This window comes from Theropithecus gelada, chromosome 9 (genome assembly GCF_003255815.1).
Source record: "Theropithecus gelada isolate Dixy chromosome 9, Tgel_1.0, whole genome shotgun sequence".
In the NCBI taxonomy this organism is placed as follows: Eukaryota; Metazoa; Chordata; class Mammalia; order Primates; family Cercopithecidae; genus Theropithecus; species Theropithecus gelada.
This window is the reverse complement of record NC_037677.1, coordinates 98,696,604-98,718,496: the sequence shown is the minus strand read 5'-3', so window position 1 is coordinate 98,718,496 and position 21,893 is coordinate 98,696,604. Positions and strand designations below refer to the sequence as shown.

The following is a 21,893-nucleotide window of genomic DNA, read 5'->3' as shown; positions in this document are numbered from 1 at the left end:
TGAGACGAGCCTGATCAATGTGGTGAAACTCCATCTCTACTAAATACAAAAAGGCAGGAGAATTGTTTGAACCTGGGAGGCGTAGGTTGTGGTGAGCTGAGATTGCACCATTGCACTCCAGCCTGGGCAACAAGAGTGAAACTCTGTCAGGAAGGAAGGAAGGAAGGAGGGAAGGAGGGAAGGAGGGAAGGAGGGAGGGAGGGAGGGAGGGAGGGAGGGAGGGAAAGAGAGAGAGAAAGAGAGGAGAGAGAGGAGAGAGAGAGAGGAGAGAGAAAGGAAGGAAGGAAGGAAGGAAGGAAGGAAGGAAAGAAAAAAGAAAAGAAAAGAAAAGAGAAAAGAAAGAGCGATGCCAATAACTAGTTGAAGGAATTTCAAGGGTGAGAGAAATGTAAGAGAAAACATAGAAGGCCAAGGTCAGCAGAGGGAATTGGATGGGAGCAGTTATAGGAGCTGGGACAAACAGGGGGCTTACTTCTATTGGAATGAGTCTAGCCAGTTGCTTCTGCTGTCTGCCTTTTTGTGAGGCTCCTCTTCTGTTTCCCTTTCCTAATCTTAATCTCTTCTCAGTACCTCCTGCCTGTGTCCAGAGTGCATCTTGCACTAATGACTACTATTGAAAAATACTAGAGGCCGGGCGCGGTGGCTCAAGCCTGTAATCCCAGCACTTTGGGAGGCCGAGACGGGCGGATCACAAGGTCAGGAGATCCAGACCATCCTGGCTAACCCGGTGAAACCCCGTCTCTACTAAAAAATACAAAAAACTAGCCGGGGGAGGTGGCGGGCGCCTGTAGTCCCAGCTACTCTGGAGGCTGAGGCAGGAGAATGGCGTGAAACCAGGAGGCGGAACTTGCAGTGAGCTGAGATCCGGCCACTGCACTCCAGCCTGGGCGACAGAGCGAGACTCCGTCTCAAAAAAAAAAAAAAAAAAAAAAAAAAAAGAAAAATACTAGAAGCAGCTGGGCACAGTGGCTCACGCCTGTAATCCCAGCACTTTGGGAAGCCAAGGTGGGCGGATCACAAGGTCAAGAGATCAAGATCATCCTGGACAACATGGTGCCATCTCTACTAAAATACAAAAAATTGGGCCAGGTGCGGTGGCTCACGCCTGTAACCCCAGCACTTTGGGAAGCCAAGGTGGGCGGATCATGGGGTCAGGAGATAGAGACCATCCTGGCCAACATGGTTAAACCCCATCTCTACTATAATACAAAAAAATTAGCCAGGCATGGTGGCGTGTGCCTGTAGTCCCAGCTACTCTGGAGGCTGAGGCAGGGGAATTGCTTGAACCCGGGAGGCGGAGGTTGCAGTGAGTCGAGATAGCGCCACTGCACTCCAGCCTGGTGACAGAGCAAGACTCCATCTCAAAAAAAAAAAAAAAAAAATTAGCTGGGTGTGGTGGCACGCACCTGTAGTACCAGCTACTCGGGAGGCTGAGGCAGGAGGATCACTTGAACCGGGGAGGCAGAGGTTGCAGTGAGCTGAGATCCAGCCACTGCACTCAGCCTGGTGACAGAGCGAGAGTCTGTCTCAAAAAAATAAATAAATAAAATACTAGAAGCTTGGTGTAGTACGGGCCTGTAGTCCCAGATACTCAGAAGGCTGAGGCAAGATGATTGCTTGAGCCCAGGAGTTCAAGTCCAGCCTGGGCAACACAGCAAGACTATAAAATAAAAAACAAAAACAAGGGCCAGGGTCAGGCAGTGGCTCATGTCTGTAATCCCAGCACATTGGGAGATCAAGGCAGGGGATCACTTGAGGCCAGGAGTTCAAGACCAGCCTGGCTAACAGCAAGAAACCTGTCTCTACAAAAAATAAAAAAGTTAGTTGGACACAGTAGCATGTACCTACAGTCCTAGCTACTTGGGAGGCTGAGGCAGGAGAACTGCTTAAGCCCAGAAGTTTGAGGCTGCAGTTACCTATGATCATGCCACTGCACTCCAGCCTGGGTGACAGAGCAAGATTCAGTCTCAAAAAAAAAAAAAAAAAAAAAAAGGGGGCCGGGCGCGGTGGCTCAAGCCTGTAATCCCAGCACTTTGGGAGGCCGAGACGGGCGGATCACGAGGTCGGGAGATCGAGACCATCCTGGCTAACATGGTGAAACCCCGTCTCTACTAAAAAAAATTACAAAAAACTAGCCGGGCGAGGTGGCGGGCGCCTGTGGTCCCAGCTACTCGGGAGGCTGAGGCAGGAGAATGGCGTAAGCCCGGGAGGCGGAGCTTGCAGTGAGCCGAGATCGCGCCACTGCACTCCAGCCTGGGCGACAGAGCGAGACTCCGCCTCAAAAAAAAAAAAAAAAAAAAAAAGGGCCGGGCACAGTGGCTCATGCCTGTAATCCCAACACTTTGGGAGGCTGAGGCAGGTGGATCACTTAGAGGCCAACTTGGTGAAACCCCATCTCTACTAAAAATACAAAATTAGCTAAGTGTGGTGGTGCATGCCTGTAATTCCAGCTACTCTGGAGACTGAGGCAGAAGAATCACTTGAACCCGGGAGGTGGAGGTTAAAGTGAGCTGAGATTGCACCACTGCACTCCAGCTTGGGCGACAGAACAAGACTGTCTCAAAAAAAAAAAGAAAAGAAATAAGGCCGGGGGCGGTGGCTCACGCCTGTAATCCCAGCACTTTGGGAGGCTGAGGCGGGCAGATCACAAGGTCAAGAGTTCGAGACCAGCCTGTCTAGCATGGTAAAACCCCATCTCTACTAAAAATACAAAAATTAGCCAAGCATAGTGGCAGTGCCTGTAATCCCAGCTAGTCAGGGGGCTGAGGCAGGAGAATTGCTTGAACCTGGGAGGCGGAGGTTGCAGTGAGCCAAGATCGCGCCACTGCAATCCAGTCTGGGTGACAAGAACGAGACTCTGTCTTAAAAAAATAAATAAAATTAAAAAATAAAAAGCTAGAATACCTCTGAACTGATCATTTAAAAATGGTTAATTTTTAGCCAGGCATGGTGGTGCATGTCCATAATCCCAGCTACTCGACAGGCTGAGGCAGGAGAATCACTTGAACCTGGGAGGCGGAGGTTGCAGTGAGATGAAATTGCGCCATTGCACTCCAGCCTGGGCAACAAGAGCGAAACTCCATCTCAAAAAAAAAAAAAAAGGCCGGGTGTCCCAGCACTTTGGGAGGCCGAGGTGGGCAGATCACCTGAGGTTGGGAGACCAGCCTGACCAACATGGAGAAACCCTGTCTCTACTAAAAAAAATACAAAAATTAGCTGGGCGTGGTGGCAGGTCCCTGTAAGCCCAGTTACTCAGGAGGCTGAGGCAGGGAGAATTGATTGAACTGGGAAGGTGGAGGTTGTAGTGAGTCGAGATCATGCCACTGCACTCCAGCTTGGGCGACAGCATGAGACTCCTTCTAAAAAAAAAAAAAAAAAACGGTTAACTTTATGATATGTGAATTTTATCACACACATACAAATCAGCTAAGCCTCCAGCCCTCCAGGACATTGTCATTAAATTAAAGACCCTCCCTCCACATAGACTCCACCCCCTTCCTACTACATCCTATCTGTCTGCCAGGTGTCTGTGACCTTTCTTCCCATTTTTGCCTATACCACAATTCCCAGAGATGCTCCAAAGATGTTCTCTTCTCCATCCCCAGGTCTGATCCACACTAGAGGTAAGGCAAGGACTGGAGCAATGGGTCAAGTGCTTGTTAGCTCTGTTACCTTGGCAAAGTCAACTAACTTCCCTAAATGGAGTTCCTCTAGGAGCCCCAATCACTTATTTTAACCACCCGTTCAACAGTACTGAGATGGTATTTCCTTACGGGTAACTGGGCTATAATGTCAGTGGGAGTGGGAAGGGTAATCTTCCCAGAGAAGGTGAAGCTAGAACTAAGGTGTTAAGGAAGCATTAACTAGTAGGTGAAGAGGGAAAACAGTGTTTTACAGGCAAGTTCAAATTTATTATCATCTCTGAACTTGTTTTCCTACTTGTTCAATGGAGGTGATAGCACCTTCTTCCAAAGGTCCTCATGAAAGGTAAGTGAGTCGGCTGGTGTAAAAGGCCTAGGGCAGTGCCTGGCACTAGTGCATGCTCAAGTAAGGCAGTTTTTTCTTCCCTCCTAAGCTTCTACCTTCCACATATGTAATCTAGGACAGGGAAATCTCAGATTCACAGGAGGCAAAGACCTTTATAGGGTGAGTTGTAGTCCCCCTGTCCACCCAGATGATCACCATTGTGTTGGTCACCATGGAATCTGACCAAGCTAGTTGTTTGGAATGAGTGGCCTTAGGGGCAAGTGGTCACAGGATTGGAGGAAGGCAAATTCATGGACAGAAAAGAGAGAAGGAGGTCAAGGTAGGTATTCCCCTTCCTCCACACCATCTCAGATTGTCCCGCCAATCCAGCCCCCTCCTGACTCTTAGAATTGGATAATCTAAAAAACAAAAAACAAAAAACAAAAAACAAACAGAAAGGAACACATATCTACATGACTGGGTGTACATTGTCTAGTTTGATTCTCATCAAGTCATAGGTACCAATTACAGAGGATAAAGCTAGTGTTCCAGGTGGGGTGGTCAGTTGTCTCAAATCACTCAGGTAATGAGGAGCGAATCTTGCGTTCAAACCTAGGTATCCACAATTCCAGGCCAGTGTTCTGTTGCCTTAGGTTCTCTCTACTCCCTCTAGTGCTGACCTTTGTCTGGGAGAATGCAGGGAGGGGGTGCACTCAGGCAGGGGATGCTGCCAAGAAAATACTTGTGTGAGTGTGGATGGCTTCAGTCAGGTCCTCTCTGCTCCTGGTGGGGGTGGAGATGGGGAAACCTGGGGGTGGGAGACTCCACAATGTAGAGCTCCCCTATGCCCCATTCTAAACACATGGTGGGGAGGGTCTCCATTCCTAGGCAGGCCTTCTTTTCAATCCCCGAACTCTGCACCCTTCCATCATTTCATGCTCCCTCAGCAAAAACCTAAGGTGGAGAGAAGAGGTCTCATAAACACTTAAGCCTCCGCATTTGTAACCCTCCTCCAGCCAGTCAAGCCAGCTGTGCAGACTCTGAGCCAGAGTGAGGGAACCAAACAGCCTTCTCAACCAATACCCCTCTAAGTAACAAAGAGGAGAACCCCCTACCCAGTCTGGGCAAGATGCCCCAGGGAGAAGACACTAGTCCAAGTCTCCATCGTCTATCCCTGGAGCCCATCCTGAAGCTTAAGAAAGAAGAGCTAGCAGCCGGGGACCCCAGAAGGGAGGGGGTCAACTCTCTACTCCAGGCGGCTCCCCTCCCTTCCCTCCTCCTGGCTAATAGGTATTTCCTGTTTATGAGGCAGCTAAAGCTGAGCTTTTGGGAAGGGATGGAGATGGAGCCCCTCCCCTCCTAGGGCTGGGTTGGGGAGTCCTTGAAGTGTGACTGAAGGTTGGGAGGCTCCTCCCAGGGGAAGGAGTGTTCCTTACATTGACCATCCATATCATCTCCCATCCAATCCCCCACAGCCCACAGCCTCTGCCTCTCTGGGTTAGGGGGCACTGGAGGGGCCTGTTTCCTGTTCTCATCTCCGAAGCCCTCAAAGGAGAGCAGCTTCCAGGCAGGGGGATCGGAGGCGGTGGGGTTGGGGGGTTGGTACGGAGGTGACGGCGCCAAGGCTGGAGAAAGGGGGGAAGGGAGGAGAGTGTCTTGACTAATGCGTCAGTCTGCAAGGAGGAAGGATGGCCTTGTATTGCCCCTCCGTAATCCAATCTGGTGGTCATTCCGCAGCCCCCTCCCCCCAGCAAAACGCAGATCCCAAGCCCTTAGGCGAAGGAGGGCGGGGACCCCACTTAATTAACCCTTGTAGTTCTAGTCCCAACTGGTTTCGCAGTCAAAGGAGTGGTTAATTTAGGGAGGGGGTGAGTTGAGGGGTTGCTACAAGAATTAAGAGAATGCTTCTTTACCCACCCAGCTTAGGGTAGGGACGCGAAACAAGGGGTCTCCAGAAGAAGGCTGGCATCTCAGCAGGGAGCACGGGCAGGGGGTCTGCAGTCCCTTATCCCTCCCGGAGCGCAGTCCGGGGTGGAGAGAGCTACACCACACTGCCCACCCCGGCTCCGCCTCCCCCAGCCGCGGCTCCCGCTCCGGCTCAGCCAGGATCCCCACCCGGCGGCACCCGGAGGACGGACACCGAGCGCGCGGCTGCGCCTCCAAGCCCTCCCCTTCGCCCTCCCCTTCGCCCTCCCTCTCTGGGGTCTCTGCCTCCGTCTCCTTTTTTAAAAGCTGCGTCACATGCATGCCGTTCCCCGGGCGCTCCCAGCCCCTCGCCGCCCGCCCGCCGCGCGGCGCACGCACGTCGTCGCTTGCTGCGCGCTCTCCTGGGTCACTTTGACACGGCTCTCCCCTCCCACTAGCAGGACAATTAGCATATTAATAAAGCCCAGCCCTGCCCGGCTTGGGCTGGGGAGCCGGCGCCGGCGCGAGGGAGCGCGAGCGCGAGGGCGGAGAGGGGGGCGCTCGGCGACGGCGGCGGGAGCGCACAGACACGCACACGCACACGCGCACACACGGACACACACTCCGCGGACTCACACCCGCGCGCACACACGCAGAGGCCGCTCGCCTTCCTGCCTGGCTTCCTTCCTGTCTGCTCCGCGTCTGACAGGCCCCTCGCCGCAGCCAGCGGCCGCCCGTACTGGGCCGAGGCCGGGCCGGCCGGCGGCGAGCGCAGCGGGGGCCGCGGGCGGCGGCGGCGGCTCATGCCCGGCCTGTCCCCGCGAGGGGCGGGCACCGTGACTCGGCTGGGCCCCCAGCGGCGGGCGATGTGAAGATGTCAGTGGGCTGTGCCTGTCCTGGTGAGTGGGGCGCGCGGCCACTCGGCCTCTTCCTGCCCAACCGTCCCCGCGGACCCCTCACCCCGTGTTTGTCGAGAAGTTGTCTGGGGGGTTGTGGATGCATGGGGGAGGCCAGGAGCTGGAAGGGCTACGCGGGGCCTCAGGCCAGCGGGGAGGGTTTTCCCCAACCGTGTAAATGCGCAGCAGTCCAGAAACACGGGGAGGAGACGTTGGGGGTGGCTTATGTGTATGTTTTTTTGGGGGGTAGGCTAATTGGAGAGAGGATTGGGGGGGGGCTGAAATTCTCAGAATTCCAGGTTGTTAGCCAATCAGAAGTGACTCTGGACTTTTGACCCCCCCCTTAGGTCACCATAGAGTTGTGATTGGCTGGTTTGGGCTGCCCCCCCTTCCCTGCTGCCCATTGCCTATTACCTATCCTGTGACATCCCCCCCATGCTGTTTCTGAGTACCGTGTTTGCAGGGAGGTATTGAATGGGGCCCATCTTGCCCCCCCTTCAACTTTTCCTGCCTGCTGCCAGGGAAGGTTGACCCTCCTGAGGCACCGATGGTACTCCTAAGAGATGCCAGATAATTGGACCCTTGGGTATCGCATCTCCGCCCTAGTGGGAGGGCAGGCTAGAAAATAGAGTGATTTGTGGAGAGGTAAGCTGGGGGAGCAATACTTGACCCAAAACCGAAAACTTGAGAGAGGACCCAGGCTCAGATCCCTGCCTCCCCAAAACGTATCAGCTCTTGCCAGGGATAGCCTAGGTCTGAGTTTTTTTCCTGAGGGGCTGGTAGAGGCGTGGCGGGGGGGCATCTACCTCACTGCCAGGAGGAAAGAGAGAAGCCATGCGACTGGAGAGGTAGTCTACAGAGGGCCTCACGGGCACACTGTCTCCATCCCAGGGACTCTGGGTCCTGGAATTGGCCCTCCTGCCCCAGACTGGAGTCAGCTTTCTCCTGGAAGTCAGTGTCCTTGAATGTAGCCCCCTTTGGCTTCACAACTGGACACCCCTCACTCCCCCACAGATCCTCACGGGAAGCTACCAGCGCGGAAGCTTCCTTGAAAATCATGTGACCCAGGCCAAGCTGGGCTGGGCAAACACTTCAGGTGCCTGCTGAGGCTGATATTTAAGGGGCATGGGTCCCAGAAGGAGGAATAAGAGAACCTGAGAATCCTAGAATATCCGAGTATGGGAACCACTGGCTCCTGCTGCAGAGGGTTGGGGAGAAGAGAGGGAAGAGCTTGCCAAGCTGGAATCCTGCCTGGCCCCATCGTCTCTTCTCCTACCAGCTTGGTGTACATGTTTATGTGTGGATTTTCTCCTTTATAATTGCCCCATGCTGGGTACCCCGTTCAGATCCATCATGTTCTTAGCCCACCCCAGGGCCCTGACCCTCCATCATGGCACATGAGCAGAGCAGTTAAACTAAGGATCTGAACAAGCTAGAGGGATGAGTCTTAAATTGTGATTCTTAGTTCCTACAAATAACGGATAAGCTAGTATGTATGTATGGAGGGGTTGTCAGGCTGGAGGTGGATGGGAGGTTGGCCCTGAAGTTGGGGCAGGGTGCCTGGGTCCAGAGGTAGGAGAGAGAAAATCTCTTCTTCTTAGTCTCTGGGAGCAGAATGGGAACAGGAAGAGGGCCCAAGCCCAGGGGTTTGTGGGTGGGTGGAAAGACAACTTCAGTCAGTGCCCCAGAAGGCATGTTCCTTTTGTGTCTGGTGGTCTGACTGAGGGAGAGGGGGCAAAAGACAGGGAAGAGTGGGGAGTCTTTTTCCAGATCGTGAAGAAGTCTTGTAGATTGATGCCACAGAGGATGGATGGAGGTTAAACTTTAAGGAGAACCACATGGGGAGGGCTTCAGAGTAGACTGGAAGTGGGGAATAGTAGCAGTTGGGGTTAGAGAGGGGACCTGACTTGCGACTTGCTTGGATGGGGGAGCACAGGCTTGAACACGAGGGCAGCATGGCAGCATGTAGCAGTCCAGGCCTGAAGACTTCCCCCACCTTGAGCAGCCCTGGGGTGAGGGCTGAGGCGCCCTGGCAGGCCGCCTGCCGCCTGCCTGCCTGCCTGCCTGCCTGCCTGTCTGAGTCTCTCCTTTGTGCTCTGCTGTCTCCGGGCTCCTCCTCCTCCCCCAGCCCGGCAGAGACAGCACATGCCCCACACATGTGACTGAGGGAAGCCAGAGCGCACACAGACCCACACACATGCACATGCAGAAACACCACAAGATACACACATACACACGCCCAGCTCCCATAGTGCTTCTGGGGTGAGGACCAGCTTCTGGGGCTGGAATGGCTGGGAGCAGGGAGAGCCTCTGCTAAAGGGCATCACCCTGAGCAATATGCTGAGGGGGCCAGGGCCTGTCTGGGGCAGCATGTGGCTCAGAAGGGTTAAGGCAGGGAGGAGTAGGGGGAGGGGAGGAGGCAGCAGTGGTGGCGGCTGGGAGCCAGGAGAGGAGGATGGCAGAGCGCCAGGCCAACGGGAGGCCGGGCACAGACAAAGGAAGGGGGGCAGGCACACTGGAGGCCTGGGTCAGGGAGCCCCAGGGGCCCGAGCAGGGGGCAGTGCTGGTACCTCATCCTGTGGGCTGGTGCTGGCTACTGTCCTTTGAGTCACCACCTCCAGGAGGAGTACTTCTCATCATCATCTTTGTCATTCTTTGCTGCTCCCTCCACCTCACACCACCAATGCTAAGGCCTTCTAACTCAGACTTGCTCTTTTTAGCTGGACCTGTTCTGGCCCTGTGCAACTAGGTGGATTGGGTCAGAGCAGAGAAAGGAGCAGACTTCCTGGAGAAGGAGAACTAGAAGGCCTGTTTTGAATGGTTTGCCAGTCTTGATACATCTTGGCATTTAAGGGCCCCTCCACCCTACAGCAAGACTGGAGGGCCCTTGTAGTCCCTCCTGTCTGAGGAGACAGGCTGGGTCGGGGTTCTGAGCTCTGGGCTGGAGGCAAAAGCCAGAGCGCATTCCCCCTCCCCATATGGATAGTGATTTGAGGCCTGGCGGGGGAAGGGAGTAGGAATGGCTGCAGTAGGAATTGGCTTATATCTGGTGGATTTAGAAGTGCAGGGTCCGGCCGGGCGCGGTGGCTCAAGCCTGTAATCCCAGCACTTTGGGAGGCCGAGACGGGCGGATCACGAGGTCAGGAGATCGAGACCATCCTGGCTAACACGGTGAAACCCCGTCTCTATTAAATACAAAAAAACTAGCCGGGCGAGGTGGCGGGCGCCTGTAGTCCCAGCTACTCGGGAGGCTGAGGCCGGAGAATGGCGTAAACCCGGGAGGCGGAGCTTGCAGTGAGCCGAGATCCGGCCACTGCACTCCAGCCTGGGTGACAGAGCGAGACTCCGTCTCAAAAAAAAAAAAAAAAAAAAAAAAGAAGTGCAGGGTCCAACCCACCCTGGTCATCCTGTCTCAGTGGGTTCTGTTAGGATCTCACTGTTAGGATATTTGGCCCTATGTGCTATGAGGATCTCTTGAGGTACTGCCTGTGAATGCACTTTGGAAAGTTTAAAGGCAGTGGGGGAGAACTGGGACTACCCCAGAGGTAAGCTGTAAATTTGGGAGTCAGTGGGAATGTCTTAAGTCCTGGTGATAGGCTGTATGTTGCAGGGTCTGGCTGAATGTTATAGATTTCAGTATGTTTATAAAAGCTGGGGTTTCTTCTATGGCCAGGCTGTGATGAGGAATGGTATGCAGGTTTCAGAGAGGGTGATTTATATAGGTTAAGTCCTTGCATAATAAATGATCAGGGTGTGTATGTAATAGGCTGTCACAGGTTTAGGGGTTATGACACAGTTTTGGTGTGTGTATTGAGGTCAGGATGCGTGTCGTAGGTCCCAGTGTGTATGGCTTAGACTGTGTGTGTGTGTGTGTGTGTGTGTGTGTGTGTATCCAGGATTTGGGTATATTTAGGATTTGAGATATATCATACATTGATGGCCAGGTGCGGTGGCTCATGTCTGTAATACTAGCGCTTCGGGAGGCCAAGGTGGGTGGATCACCTGAGGTCAGGCGTTCGAGACCAGCCTGGCCAACATAGCGAAACCCTGTCTCTACTAAAAATACAAAAATTAGCTGGGTGTGGTGGCATGCACCTATAAGCTCAGCTACTCAGGAGGCTGAGGCAAGAGAATTGCTTGAACCCAGGAGGTGGAGGTTGCATTGAGCCAAGATCACGCCACTGCACTCTAGCCTAAGCAACAGAGTGAGATTCCGTCTTGGAAAAAAGATATATCACAGGTTGAAATGTGTATCAGATACTGATTTATGTGAAAGTGAGATGTGTTATTTATGTGGAAGATGTTCACAGAGCCAGGTGCAATATTATTGCACAGTTAACTAGTGAATATGTCATGAGATATCCTGTCCTTGGAGTTACGTGTGAATATAGTTGAGGGTAGGGGGAAGGGAGTAGAGAAACAGACACTCAAATTGCAAAGAAGGAAATAGAAGGTTTGCGCTCCCCCTTCCCGTGTGTGTGTGTGTGTGTGTGTGTGTGTGTGTGTACACTATGTGTTTTCCTTTTCCTATCGGTCCAAGAGTAAGGTCTGGACCACTACCCAAGTTTTAGAAATACCCCCTCCTGCTACAACAAAATTACCTTAGGAAAAAAAATAGAAATACCTGCTCCCTCGGGATGCCCCTGCTGGATGGGAGAACAGGCCCTATCCACTAACCACACCTTTTTTTTTTTTTTCCTGGGGTGGTGGGGAGGATTCAGCAGCACACTAGGCTCCTTCTGGGGACCCTTGGATGGCCAAGTTGGCTTTCCCTAGCTCTGACAATGCTTATTTCCCTGGCACCCACTTGTCTTCAGTGGTGGTGGGGAAGGGGGCTTCCTGTTAAGGGGGATCTAAGTCAAGGCTTGGAACTTAGCTGGGTTGGGGGCAGGGAAGCCTGGAGTGTCCGCCTCCCTCCAATCAGTGTTTACAGGCTGATGTCAGAATGTGTGTCTGTCAAAAATAACCCCCTGGAGCCTCTCCCCCCAGCTTCTCCCGGATTTCACCAGGGGAGCCCAGGGTGGCATCCCAGGCCTGCCTTCAACCTGAGTGATCACAGGGGCGAGAAGGATTTGGGGGAGGTTTGGGAGGTGCTTTGAAGATCTTGGAGTCTGCAGAGAGGAGCCCGCCCTTCTCCATCTCTGCCAGTGGCTTTGGCCCTCCTGCTCACTCCTGATCACCTCGCCTAGGGCTCAGGGAAGGCGGGCTGCGTTTCGTTCCTGGCCCCCACAGGCTTCTCCTCCATCCAGGTCTCTCCTGGCCCAATCTGATCCGTCCCCTGTCTCTCCCAGTCTCTGTCTCTCTTTTGTTTTTCTCAGCAGTCCCTCCGTCCCAGCCTCCCTCCCTCCCTTGCTCTTCCTCTTTCCTCTCAGGGAGGGGGCGGGGCCGGTGGGGGCAGCTCCACCCTCCGCCCGCCCTGGGGCCTCATTCTGAGAGAGGCTCGGAGAGAGCGAGCGGGGAGGGAGGGAGGCAGGGAGAGAAAGGGAGAAAGGCAGGCAGCCGGCGGGCGCTGCGTGTGTGTCTGAGTGTGCGACTGTGAGTGAGTGTGAGTGCCGGACCCTGCCTCTCCTGGTGCTCCCAGCAGAGGGGCCCGGGGGCCGGGGGAGGGCGGGCGGGCTGCTCGGAGGCAGAGGCAGCGAGAGGCGGCGGCGGGGAGAGCTGAGGAGGAGGAGGAGGAGAGAGGAAAGAGCGGAGCAGCCATTGTTGAGGGAAACCTTGCAAACAAAGAAGGCTCCGGACTCCCCGCGGTCCCCCGCCCCCCAGGCCGGCCCCCTGGCCCCCGGCGCCCGGCCCAGTGGCCATTGTAACTTTCCCCCGGGGCTGCGGCCGCCGCGGGGCGGGCCGAGGCTGTGCGTGTGAGTCTTTGTGCGGCCGGCGGAGTGGAGCTCCCAGCCGGGCCTGCCTGTCCCACTCGGGACATGAGCTGCTGAAGTTGTCCCCTCCTCAGCCCTCACCCCTGCCAGGACTCCTCTGGGCTTGCAGTCGCTCCCCGCACCTCTCCTGGCCCCCTCAGTTCTCCCAGGTAAGTCTGAGCACCCTGCAAGCCTGTTGGGGGGTGGGCGGAAGGCCCTCAGCCCGGCCCAGGCCTGGTCTGCGGGCTAGGGGAGAGGTGCCCCAGCTCAGAGCCGGAGGGGCGCTCAGGCCTGCTGACCTGTGGCCAGCCCCTAAAGGGAGGGGGCCTGCCCTCTGGGCAGCCTGGTTACCATGGCAATGCCCAGCTGGAGGTGCCCCCCTCAGCCCCGGGATGCAGCTTCCACCCTGAGAAAACTTTACTAGTTCTGGGCTCTTCTCTCCCCCTTCCTAAAGGCTTCCAGATTGCTAGAGGTGGGAGGGGGGCCATGGCTGATTACAGGGCTGGATGACACATCTCCCCACCCACCCACCCCCGTCCCCCCACCTTGCTCCCTCTACTCCTGCTGCTGGGGACAGGCAGCAACAGGGACAGATGGTCTGGGTGATGTCCCTCCCCTTCTCTACTCACTCCCAAGCCCTTGTGCTGGAGCTACTGGGAGTTGAATGGCTCTGGAGAGATGCTGAGTTTGTGTCCATTCGCTGGAGGTGTAAATAGAGGCCCAGAGCTTTGGGCTTTAGCTCCTCAGAGCTATTTACCCAGGCCCAAACAACACCTGTTCATTTTCTAGAGAGAGAAATGGAGGCTCTGAGAGTTTTTTTTACAAAATTGGAGAGAAACCCAGGCATCCTGCCTCCTTTCTCTTCAGGTTCTTGAGCTGACACATTTCAAGTGGCCCCTAAACTGAGGAGGCAGGGGTGGTTAAGTTATGGGAGAAAGGATGGCCTAATTGGGGGATGAGGGCCAGGTCTGAGAATCTACTCTTGGGTTTATTGCCCAGGCCTGGTCTCTGGTGGGCCGTGTGAGCTTGGGCTTCTTGTGTGGCCTTAGTCTGCCTGTCTGTGTAGTGGGGAGACTTAGTGACTGAGTGGGGACTGTCTTTCTGGAGACACAGGCTCAGTCCAGACTGGCATGTGAAGGCTGTGTGTGCTGTTCTTGGAGCATATGGATGTGGAGCTCGTGCATGGGGTGAGGGCCTGTTGCGGGCATCTGAATCTGCCTGGGGCTGCTGGGTTCCAGCCCTTGATAGGCATGTTAGGGCGAGCTGAGGGTGGAAGCCTGCTAGGCAGGATGAGGCACACGTGTGTGCAGGCACACACAGGCTTTGACTCTTGGCACCCTCAGAGACTGTGCAGTCTGGGACCCTCCTTTTGCCTGCATCGTGAGGATGGGGCCCTGGGGAGAGAATAAAATGACACATGTTGGCACAGGGTCTTCTTTTGTCTCTTCCCCCCAAGGAACAAAATAGGTTTTGCATCTAAGTTGGGGAGGAGATATAGATACAGCCAATCTAGCTACCCTTCCAAATGCAGTCAAGTTTTAGGGACCCAAGGAAGCAAATGTGATTGGAGTCAGATGACTTTTGGGACTGTGCCTCATTTTCCCCTCCTATCTGGTGAGAAGGGGAAACAAAGTTGTAGGGGTACCTGGCTCATACCCAACTATGAATTTAACACTTCTTCCAGTCAGAAAACAGTACTCCAGGAACTGCTGTTAGGTGAAGTGAGAGAGAGGACATGTGCACATCACGGATACACACTAGCAGGACCCCTGTCTAGTGACCACGTGCCCCTAGACTGAGGAACATAGGCTCCTTCCCAAACCACCTACTTCTCAATTGTAGGTAGAGTGGGATCCAAAGCAGGCTTATCTGCCACCTCCCCCACTCCCAAGTCTCAGAAGAGAAAATGGGTTGAGGCTTTGGGTTTCTGGTTTGGAGACAATACTCTCTACCCTTGGTGGGGGCAGGGGTGGGGGCTGGGCTGATAAGGGAGTGGCCGTTAGTGGGGAGGCAGAAGGCCCAACTGGTTATCTGGTAGGCCGCACCCAACAGGCACCCACCCCCATTTATCTTTCTATCCCTTGCCCTCCTGAGACCCTGAGGGTGGAGGAGGGGCAGAGTTCGAAAATCCCCCCTTTTCCTCCCCCACTTTGGTCTCTAGAGGGCAATAGAGGGGTCCGATGGTAGAAAGTATAGGATGTGGAAATCAGAAGATCCAAGCTTAAGTCCTAGCTTTGAGAGTTACTAGCTTTATGATCTTGGCAAGTTCCTTTGAGCCCTCAGTTGCCTCGTCTGTAAAATGGGAATGTTATGGTCAGCCTTGCTACCTCATAAGGTTGTTGTGATGATTGAATGAAACTCTGTAGATTAGAAGGGAGTTTATCAAAATTAGATTCTAATGATTGGATATTTATTTGTTCTGTGATAATTCTTCCCAGCTTCAATTCCTCTTCTGTCATCTAGGACTCAGCCAAATGAAGAAATGGGATCTTGGGTATGCGCTGGGATTAGGGTGGAATACTCTGTTTCTTAATGAAATAAGATTGGAGCCAGAATTAGAAGGAGAGACAGGTGCTCCCTAGAGTAGCCCCCTCCCCTACTCCACCACTCTCTTGTAAGCAGGCCAGGGAGCTCCATAAGACCATCCCTATCCACACAGTCTAGCAGGCTTATCGGAGAGCTCCCAAGAGGGGGTCAGGGGACTCCTTTTTCTTTTAGGAACAGGGTCTCACTCTGTTGTCCAGGCTGGAGTGCAGTGGTATGATCTCTGCTTACTTCAGTGTCAACCTCCCAGGCTCAAGTGATCCTCCCGCCTCAGCCTCCCAAGTAGCTGGAACTACAGGCGTGCCCCACCATACCCGGCCAACTTTTAAAATTGGTTTTAGAGACGAGGTCTTGCTATGTTGCCCTGGCTGGTCCCTGCAGCCTCGACCTCCTGTGCTCAAGCAGTCTTCTTGCCTTGGCCTTTCAAAGTGCTAAGATTACAGATGTGAGCCACCGAGCCCAGCTATGACTCCTTTCTTTCTCTTCTAGGTTGTTCCTCAAAGTCATTCAAGCTGTACTCGCCGAAGGAGCCCCCGAACGGCAACGCCTTCCCCCCCTTCCATCCCGGCACCATGCTAGATCGGGATGTAGGGTAAGTGAGTCTCTTGGCCACTTCCTAACCCTTCTCCAGGTGGGATCCTGCCTGGAAAGGGGAGGGAGTAGCCCCCCACCCCCAATAATTCCTGTCTTCCACCCCCATTCTCATAGCCTCTTACTTTACACAGCCCGACTCCCATGTACCCGCCTACATACTTGGAGCCAGGGATTGGGTAAGTGGAGTCCAGTGGGCAAGAAGGTGCTTTCCACTGGGTGAAGGCCAGGTAGGGGGTGGGGTGGGGAGGCTCCACTCCTACTGATCTGCCTCCTTCACTTCCTCCAGGAGGCACACACCATATGGCAACCAAACTGACTATAGAATATTCGAGCTTAACAAACGGCTTCAGAACTGGACAGAGGTATTGCCAGGGGAAAAGGAACTGGGAGCAGGAGGGCCATCTGGGCACCCTATGGGATATCTTATGACATGAACACACCTCACCATGCTCCCTAGGAGTGTGACAATCTCTGGTGGGATGCATTCACAACTGAGTTCTTTGAGGATGATGCCATGTTGACCATCACTTTCTGCCTGGAGGATGGACCAAAGAGATATAGTAAGTGACCTCTGGGGTCTTGCTATGGGGGTGTATACCTCCTGTGTAGTTCTAAAGTCTAGAAGTGGGTCTGGGAGTGCCAGGGGATATCTAGCTTGGTAGGGGAGGCATCTGTCTGGCCCCTTTTGCGGTCCCTTTGTCCTGAAGAGTTTGTCCCATCTCTACAGCCATTGGCCGGACCCTGATCCCACGCTACTTCCGCAGCATCTTTGAGGGGGGTGCTACGGAGCTGTACTATGTTCTTAAGCACCCCAAGGAGGCATTCCACAGCAACTTTGTGTCCCTCGACTGTGACCAGGGCAGCATGGTGACCCAGCATGGCAAGCCCATGTTCACCCAGGTCAGCAACCCAGCTGGATGTGGAACACCGTGGCACCTGGGTTTGATTCCCGTCCTCTCTCCCAGTGTATACTCACAGCTGTTCTCCAGGGAGCCATATTGCGAAGTGGCAAAATAAGAAGGGCCGATAGGCATGTTGCAACCGTCAGCAAGCATGTATTATGTTTGTATGGGATAGTTTTCTGGGCCCTAGGGCTACACGAGTGAACAAGAGTGTGCCCTCACATAGCATAGAGCAGATGGGTGTATCACTAGCTACATGGGGAGAGGACGATCTGTTAAGATTTTCTACTGTGTGTGTGTGTCTTGTGTGTCTGTGTGTGTAAGGGCCAGGTATATGGGTGGGGGAGTATTGTGACATTTGTGCACCCAGATTTAATGTGCAGGTAACAAAAGTATATGCAATGGTAGAGTTGTAACCAAATGGGAGACTGTAATAGACATACCTTCAGGTATGGTATGTGGGGAGGGGGCAGGTGTCTGACAAGCCTGTCCCCAGGTGTGTGTGGAGGGCCGGTTGTACCTGGAGTTCATGTTTGACGACATGATGCGAATAAAGACGTGGCACTTCAGCATCCGGCAGCACCGAGAGCTCATCCCCCGCAGCATCCTTGCCATGCATGTGAGTCGTGGGCAGGACCCAGGACACAAGAGTGAAGGCAAGCAGGGGGAAGGGTGGAACAAGGTCGGTCATTTCCTGACTGGCCTTAGACAGAGGGTTAGGGTTTCTTCATCTGAACAGCAGGTTTTATAAGAGAGTATCCTCTCTCAGGAGTGTTAAAATGCTCAGATGATAGGGCAGGTGAGCAGAGGCAACCCAGGTGTCAGTGTTCTTGCTTGTCTTTTCTCCCACTCTAGGCCCAAGACCCCCAGATGTTGGATCAGCTCTCCAAAAACATCACCCGGTGTGGGCTGTCCAATTCCACTCTCAACTACCTCCGAGTGAGTCTCTGACCATCCAGTTTCTGCCCCAGTCCATTTAGTCTCGGCTCCATGTCTGTCCCCTGACAAGCCACCTCCTTGTCGACTCCTAGCTCTGTGTGATACTTGAGCCCATGCAAGAGCTCATGTCCCGCCACAAGACCTACAGCCTCAGCCCCCGCGACTGCCTCAAGACCTGCCTTTTCCAGAAGTGGCAGCGCATGGTAGCACCCCCCGGTGAGTGCCTTGCACCTGCTCTTACCAGGATCTCACACTGCTCCCCAAAGCTGTATCTTTATTTCCTTTTGAAGTTTTCCCTGCCCCTTCCTTGTTCCTGGGTCTACAAAATTGGGATCAGGGCAGGCTCATGCTCCTTGGGAGCCACAATTTAGAATAGGGGACCTGGGGCCCTCTCCCATCTGAGTCTCCTTTCCCCGGCACAGCGGAGCCCACACGTCAGCAGCCCAGCAAACGGCGGAAACGGAAAATGTCAGGGGGCAGCACCATGAGCTCGGGGGGCGGTAACACCAACAACAGCAACAGCAAGAAGAAGAGCCCAGCTAGCACCTTCGCCCTCTCCAGCCAGGTACCTGTAAGCATCTCGGCTTTCTTCTCTCTTCTGGGCTGCCCCACTGCTCACCCCTGACCCCTGTCCAAGCCTGAGCTCACTAGCAGGCATAGAAGCAAAGACAGTTTTCTTCATGTACTCTGCCAGCATGGGCTAACTGCTTTTACTGGTGAGAGAGTCCTTGTCAGGCACTTGCATGGGTGTGATCACACAGACTCAGCTGTAGGAAGCTGGGGCATAAAGGAACAGAGACAGCCATGAGGACATACAGACGTTCAGGACAGGCAGCTTGGGGCTCACAGACCATCCAGCGCACATACTCACACTGATAGAAAGACCCGCAGACTGGAGTGTTTGCAGATCCAGAATACATGCCCTTGCACATGCACACACTGCCTTCCCTCGTGTTTGATCTACTCCCTTTCTCTTACATGTGGACAGAAGTTGAGGAGTCCCCTAAAATTTTGGGGAGACGGGCTAGGGAGCTAGGGGAATGGATATGGGCTAAAGGCTTTGATGCTCTGGTGTTCTTCAGTGGGAAGGATTCCAGGAGCTGAGGGTGTCAGGAGTTGGGGTTTTAAATTCGGGTATGAGGAGGGGGTGGGGACTCTTGAGCTTCCAGGGTGGGTGTTGGGGCTCTGGGGGTATCTGCCGCCCTGGGCCGGGCGAGCCCTTGCCCCGATTATGTTTGGGGACCTCCGCCACTCTCAGGATGTGATGGTGGTGGGGGAGCCCACCCTGATGGGCGGGGAGTTCGGGGACGAGGACGAGAGGCTCATCACCCGGCTGGAGAACACCCAGTTTGACGCAGCCAACGGCATTGACGACGAGGACAGCTTTAACAACTCCCCTGCACTGGGCGCCAACAGCCCCTGGAACAGCAAGCCTCCGTCCAGCCAAGAAAGCAAATCGGAGAACCCCACGTCACAGGCCTCCCAGTAAAAGGCCCTGCCGTGGCCACCCAGTGCTCTGCCTATCTGCCCCACCTCTCGCAGCCCCAGGAAGCAGAAGACAGAATGAAGAGACTGAGCATCTAAAATGGGCAGCCTCCATCCACCTGCTTCAAGGAGGAACTGGACTCGCTGGGGCAGGTGCCAAGATTTGCCCCACAGTGGCCCTGGGCTGGGCCTGGCCTTTGCAGAGCCTTTTAGGGGAAGGGGGTACTCATGTGGATGCCTACTTGGAACCTGGGCCTCTGAGACATGTCCTGACCACCCCCCAGGGCATTTGCCTCCATCCTCACTCCAGATTCTGGGTTTCCCATCCCCCTGACTTTACCCCTTTCAAGCCTGGGGTTCTCTGTACCCACAGCCCTTAGGGACTTAGGCTTGGTTGAATGCCCCTTCCCCTAGGCAGCTGGTAATAGAGGGGTAAAGCTCTGGGCTCCTCCTCCAGCTGCCACTTATCCCAGCTCCAAGTTTTTTAAAAAATAATATTATTAAAAATGTAAGTTAAAAAAAAAATCACTCATGTCCCCCCCCTCTTCCCCCTATTAAAAGTCCAGCTACCTCCCTACTCTTAGCAGATGGGGGCCTAGGGTCTAGGTGGGGGTGAGAGGGGGGGAGGGAGGTATGCATACCATATTATATGGTGTGAGAGCTTCAGACCAAGGAGACCCTTTGCCATCTCCCACTTTCCTGTGGGGTGACTGCAGTTGGGGAAGGCATGCCGTGGGGTAGTGGGACATTGGTGGCCACATCTTGGTGACAGACCCTTGCTGTTGTCTCTGTCTCCCCATTATCTGGACTCTGGCCTGCCCTCCTAGTGCTCGTGACTCCCTCTCTTCCAGCCCCACCCCTATGGTGTGTATATTCCTTACAAGTCCTCCACAAGAGCAGCTGTCTAGGATGTGGGGAGGGGAGGCTCCTTCCCTTAGGGAGCCTGGAGAGAAGGGAGCAGCCTTGTTGCTGTATTTTTGGTTTTGTTTCAGTTGGGCAGGCATGGGATGGGAGAGGGGCTTAGCCACTTTCCTCCAGAATCTTCCTCCCTCAACCCCTCCAACTGCATACGTAATCCTACTCTGTCCTTCACAGAGGGGAAGGGGCCACCGACGACGTCCCAGCTCTAAGCCCACCAGAGAGAAACAGGCCTCTGTCCCCCTGGGTGAAGTAGAGGGTCTTCACCTGCCAGTGTCCCCTGCCACTCCTTCCTCATAGCAGGGAGGAGGAGGAGGAGGAGGCAGCTGGGATCCTCAGCTCTGCCAGGGTGCAGCCAGGAGCAGGGTTTCACGCAGCTGGGCCAGCTCTGTGGCTTTGCTGCCTTTTCCTGTGGCCAGTCCCAGGAAGTGCTAGCACCACCTCTCTCCCCACTCTTCCCTCTGGATTCTGGGGTCCCCCACACCGTATTTCCTCCACTCCAGCTGCCACTTTTGGAAGGGTATTGAGTCAGGAGCTGAGGGAAGGGGTGAGGAAGGTGGACATCCCACCCCAACTGTAATGCCTTTTTTTTTTTTTTTTTTTTTTTTTTTTTTTTTTTTTTTTTTTTTTTGGGCCATTTGAGTCATGTATGGTACCGATCAATAAAGAGACTTTTTGGTTTGAGAGTGTCCTGGTTGGTCATTGATGCCTAATAATGACTCAGTCCAAGGCAGTCTTTTCCCCATCCTTACAGTTCCTAAGACTGTATGAATTGGATCCCTTCACTCTCACTTCACATTTCTCCTCACTGTTTTGAAGTTGTTTCCCTGAATTATACCTCTCCTTCACCCAAGACCCTAAAGTTTGTTCCCATATGTCCTAGCCTGGCCCCATCTCCCTCTAAGTTGAGGGAGAATTGACTTTCTCAGTCTGCTCTCCACCTCTCACCCCAGGACTGTTGCTTCTCACCCCTAGCTGTCATGGGGCAGCCAGACAGGTGGCCCTCCTGGGGCAGATTCCTAGGATAGACTGCCCTGGATTATGCTGTTGAGGGAGGGGTGAGAGAGGGGACTTGGCCTAGGAGGGGGCTTGGGTTAGAGGGTCTTGAGGTACTTAGAGTACCTTGGAGACTCCTACCCCTACCCAGCCCCCAGCCTACTAGCCCAGCTAATGTTGGTTGGTTGGTTGGTTTATTTTGAGTTGCTCTGTTGCCCAGGCTGGAGTGCAGTGGCATGATCTCGGCTCACTGCAACCTCCACCTCCTGGGTTCAAGTAATTCTACCTCATCCTTCCAAGTAGCTGGGATTACAGGTGCCCGCCACTATGCCTGGCTAATTTGTATATATTTTTTTAGTAGAGATAGGGTTTCACCATGTTGGCCAGGCTGGTCTCGAACTCTTGACCTCAGGTGATCCACCCACCTCAGCCGCCCAAAGTACTGGGATTATAGGCATGATCTGCTGCACCCGGTCACCAGCTGAGGTCTAAATTAGTCTCCCTGGTGGTAAGGTCCCTGGGTGAGGGATTAAGAGAGTAAGTAGCAGGATTGTCTGTCTCCTTGCTGACTTTGGGTGGGGACGTTGAGGGAGGAAGACAGTTCTGTTGCTAGTGGGTAGCCTGAAGCTCTATGGGAGGATGGGAGGATAAATAGGGTACTTTTCAGACTCTTTGCCAGGTAGTTAACTCTCCAAGTCCCCTCCTCTTCATTAAAGACTGGGAAGATAAGGAGACCCCGCTGTGGATTGGAGATGGGGTCTTAGTGCCCATAAAGCTCTCTATCCAGTGTCCCTCTTTGTCATCCCAGGCAGGAGAAGCTGAGGCCTCAAACTATTCCCCTTCTAAGGTCTCTCTCGACCTGAAATAAAGCCCGATAGACCTGCACCTCTACCCTT

General features: G+C 54.0%; 1 protein-coding gene across 4 annotated transcripts; it reads left to right on the top strand.

Moving 5' to 3' along the window:
• The first annotated feature begins 6,391 nt into the window (after nt 1-6,391).
• On the top strand, nt 6,392-20,682 carry LDB1 (LIM domain binding 1). 4 transcript variants are annotated; one of them, XM_025397450.1, is made up of 11 exons: nt 6,392-6,770; nt 15,653-15,755; nt 15,889-15,933; nt 16,044-16,119; nt 16,215-16,317; nt 16,485-16,657; nt 17,156-17,278; nt 17,515-17,598; nt 17,691-17,814; nt 18,021-18,169; nt 18,857-20,682. In XM_025397450.1, the coding sequence occupies exons 1-11, from the start codon at nt 6,746-6,748 to the stop codon at nt 19,085-19,087; spliced, it is 1,236 nt and encodes a 411-aa protein (XP_025253235.1). In that variant the 5' UTR covers nt 6,392-6,745; the 3' UTR covers nt 19,088-20,682. The 4 variants fall into 4 exon arrangements, with proteins under 4 accessions (XP_025253235.1, XP_025253237.1, XP_025253238.1 ...); XM_025397452.1 differs by having other exon boundaries at nt 18,021-18,163; nt 18,857-19,660; XM_025397453.1 differs by lacking the exon at nt 6,392-6,770 and adding an exon at nt 12,170-12,789 and having other exon boundaries at nt 18,857-19,660.
• The last annotated feature ends 1,211 nt before the right edge of the window (nt 20,683-21,893 follow it).